This window comes from Coptis chinensis, chromosome 7 (genome assembly GCF_015680905.1).
Source record: "Coptis chinensis isolate HL-2020 chromosome 7, ASM1568090v1, whole genome shotgun sequence".
Classification (NCBI taxonomy): domain Eukaryota; kingdom Viridiplantae; phylum Streptophyta; class Magnoliopsida; order Ranunculales; family Ranunculaceae; genus Coptis; species Coptis chinensis.
Genome location: NC_141462.1, coordinates 53748982 through 53750788, shown reverse-complemented (window position 1 = coordinate 53750788; position 1807 = coordinate 53748982). Strand labels below are relative to the sequence as shown.

The window sequence follows — 1807 nt, the reverse complement described above, 5'->3', positions numbered from 1 at the left end:
AGTAATCTTTCAACTCCTGGAAGGCTCCTTCACACTTTGCGGTCCAATGGAAGTCAAGAGTTTTCCTCAACAAACAATATAGAGGGCGGCATTTATCCAAAGACTTGGAAATGAATCTGTTAAGTGCCGCGACCCTACCAGCCAATCTTTGTACTTCCTTCACATTCTGCGGAGATGGCATCTCAATCAATGACCGAATTTGCTCTGGATTCACCTCTATTCCGCGGTGGGTGACTATGTAGCCCAGAAACTTTCCTGAAGTTACCCCAAATGTGCATTTCTCAGGATTGAGTTTCAGCTTATGCTTGCGCAGTATGCCAAAAGTCTCATGGAGACCTTCTAAGTGTTCCTTTTCCGACATACTTTTTTCTACCATGTCGTCAATGTATATCTCGATCCCCCTTCGAATCTTGCCTTTAAACATCTTTTCTCCCAACCGCTGAAAGGTAGCACCCGCATTTTTCAGGCCGAAGGGCATCCTGGTGTAACAGTAGATTCCACCTTCTACCACGAAGATGGTTTTTTCTTGGTCAGGCCCATACATCGCGACCTGATTGTACCCCATCGATGCATCCATGAAGGAAAACACCTTATATCCTGCCGTTCTATCCACTAACTCATCCACCCGGGGCATAGGGTAACAATCTTTTGGGCATTCCTTGTTTACATCTGTGAAGTCTACACACAATCTAACCTTGCCGTTCTTTTTTGGTACCACGACCACATTTGACAACCACTCCGTAAACTCTACCTCCCTTATTATCCCCGCCCTCTTCAGCCGTACCACCTCTTCGCGAATACCTTCTGCGTATTTGGCTCTTATGCTCCTCATCTTTTGTCTTACTGGCTTAGCATCTTCATTCATATGCAAATGATGACAGGCGTACTCTGGGTCTAAACCAGTGATATCCTCGATTACCCATGCAAATACATCAGTATTGTCCATCAAAAACTGCACCAGCTTGCATTTCCATTCCTCCGGCAAGTCAGCTCCAACCGATGTAAACTTTTCTTCATCTCCCACCCCAAGGTTCACCACTTCCAACTCATCCATTGTTTTCGGTCCCAACGGAGGCTCGTACACTTCTGTTTCTGCTGCCTCCTGTAATTGCTATGTTGACCCTGGTTCGTGTGACGGCCCCTCAACTTTGGTACCGCGGACCATATTTTTTACTATAACTTGATGGATGTTCTGTGCTGCCACTTGATCCCCCCTTATTCCGTACGTTCCCCCATTAGCTGGGAAGCAGACCACCTGGTAAAATGTCGATGGGATGGCCTTCATTTCGTGGATCCATTTTCTCCCTAAGATGGCATTATACTGGGAGCTAGAATCCACCACCATAAATCTGGTGAATACCGTTGTCGGGCCGGCTGTAACTGGTAACATCAATTCCCCCATGGGCTCTGTCATGCTGCCATTGAACCCATACAGATTGGTTTGAGGAGCTTTCAACTGATTTCTACCTATACTCATCTCCTCCATGGCCCCCTTAAACAACAGATCTACTGAACTTCCGCAGTCTATCAACACTCTCTTTACCATACAATTACCCATCGCTATAGTAATCACCAATGCTTCCTCATACGGGGAAATTACTGACTCCAAGTCCTTCAGGGTGAACACTATGCCTTCCTCACCCTTCGCGGTTCCCTTAACTAACCGCGGTATGCTAACGACCTCGTTCACCTATTGTAAACTCGCTGTCTTTCTCACCTTTTCTCTATGTGCATTTCTTCCCAGGGTTTCTCCACTAAAAATGACATTGATGGTACCTAGAATTCTAGCCAGAGCAGGCACTCTCTC

The 1807-nt window shown here is 46.3% G+C and overlaps 1 protein-coding gene across 1 annotated transcript; it reads right to left on the bottom strand.

Moving 5' to 3' along the window:
• Window positions 1-1111: 1111 nt before the first annotated feature.
• LOC147487958 (uncharacterized) lies at window positions 1112-1558 on the bottom strand. The gene has a single exon (XM_086574216.1). It carries the CDS (start codon window positions 1556-1558, stop codon window positions 1112-1114), a length of 447 nt encoding a protein of 148 aa, XP_086430342.1.
• Window positions 1559-1807: the final 249 nt, after the last annotated feature.

Bases quoted from the DNA above. Each gene is read 5' to 3' on its own strand.
- LOC147487958 (XM_086574216.1), bottom strand. From the start codon at position 1,558: ATGGGTAATTGTATGGTAAAGAGAGTGTTGATAGACTGCGGAAGTTCA.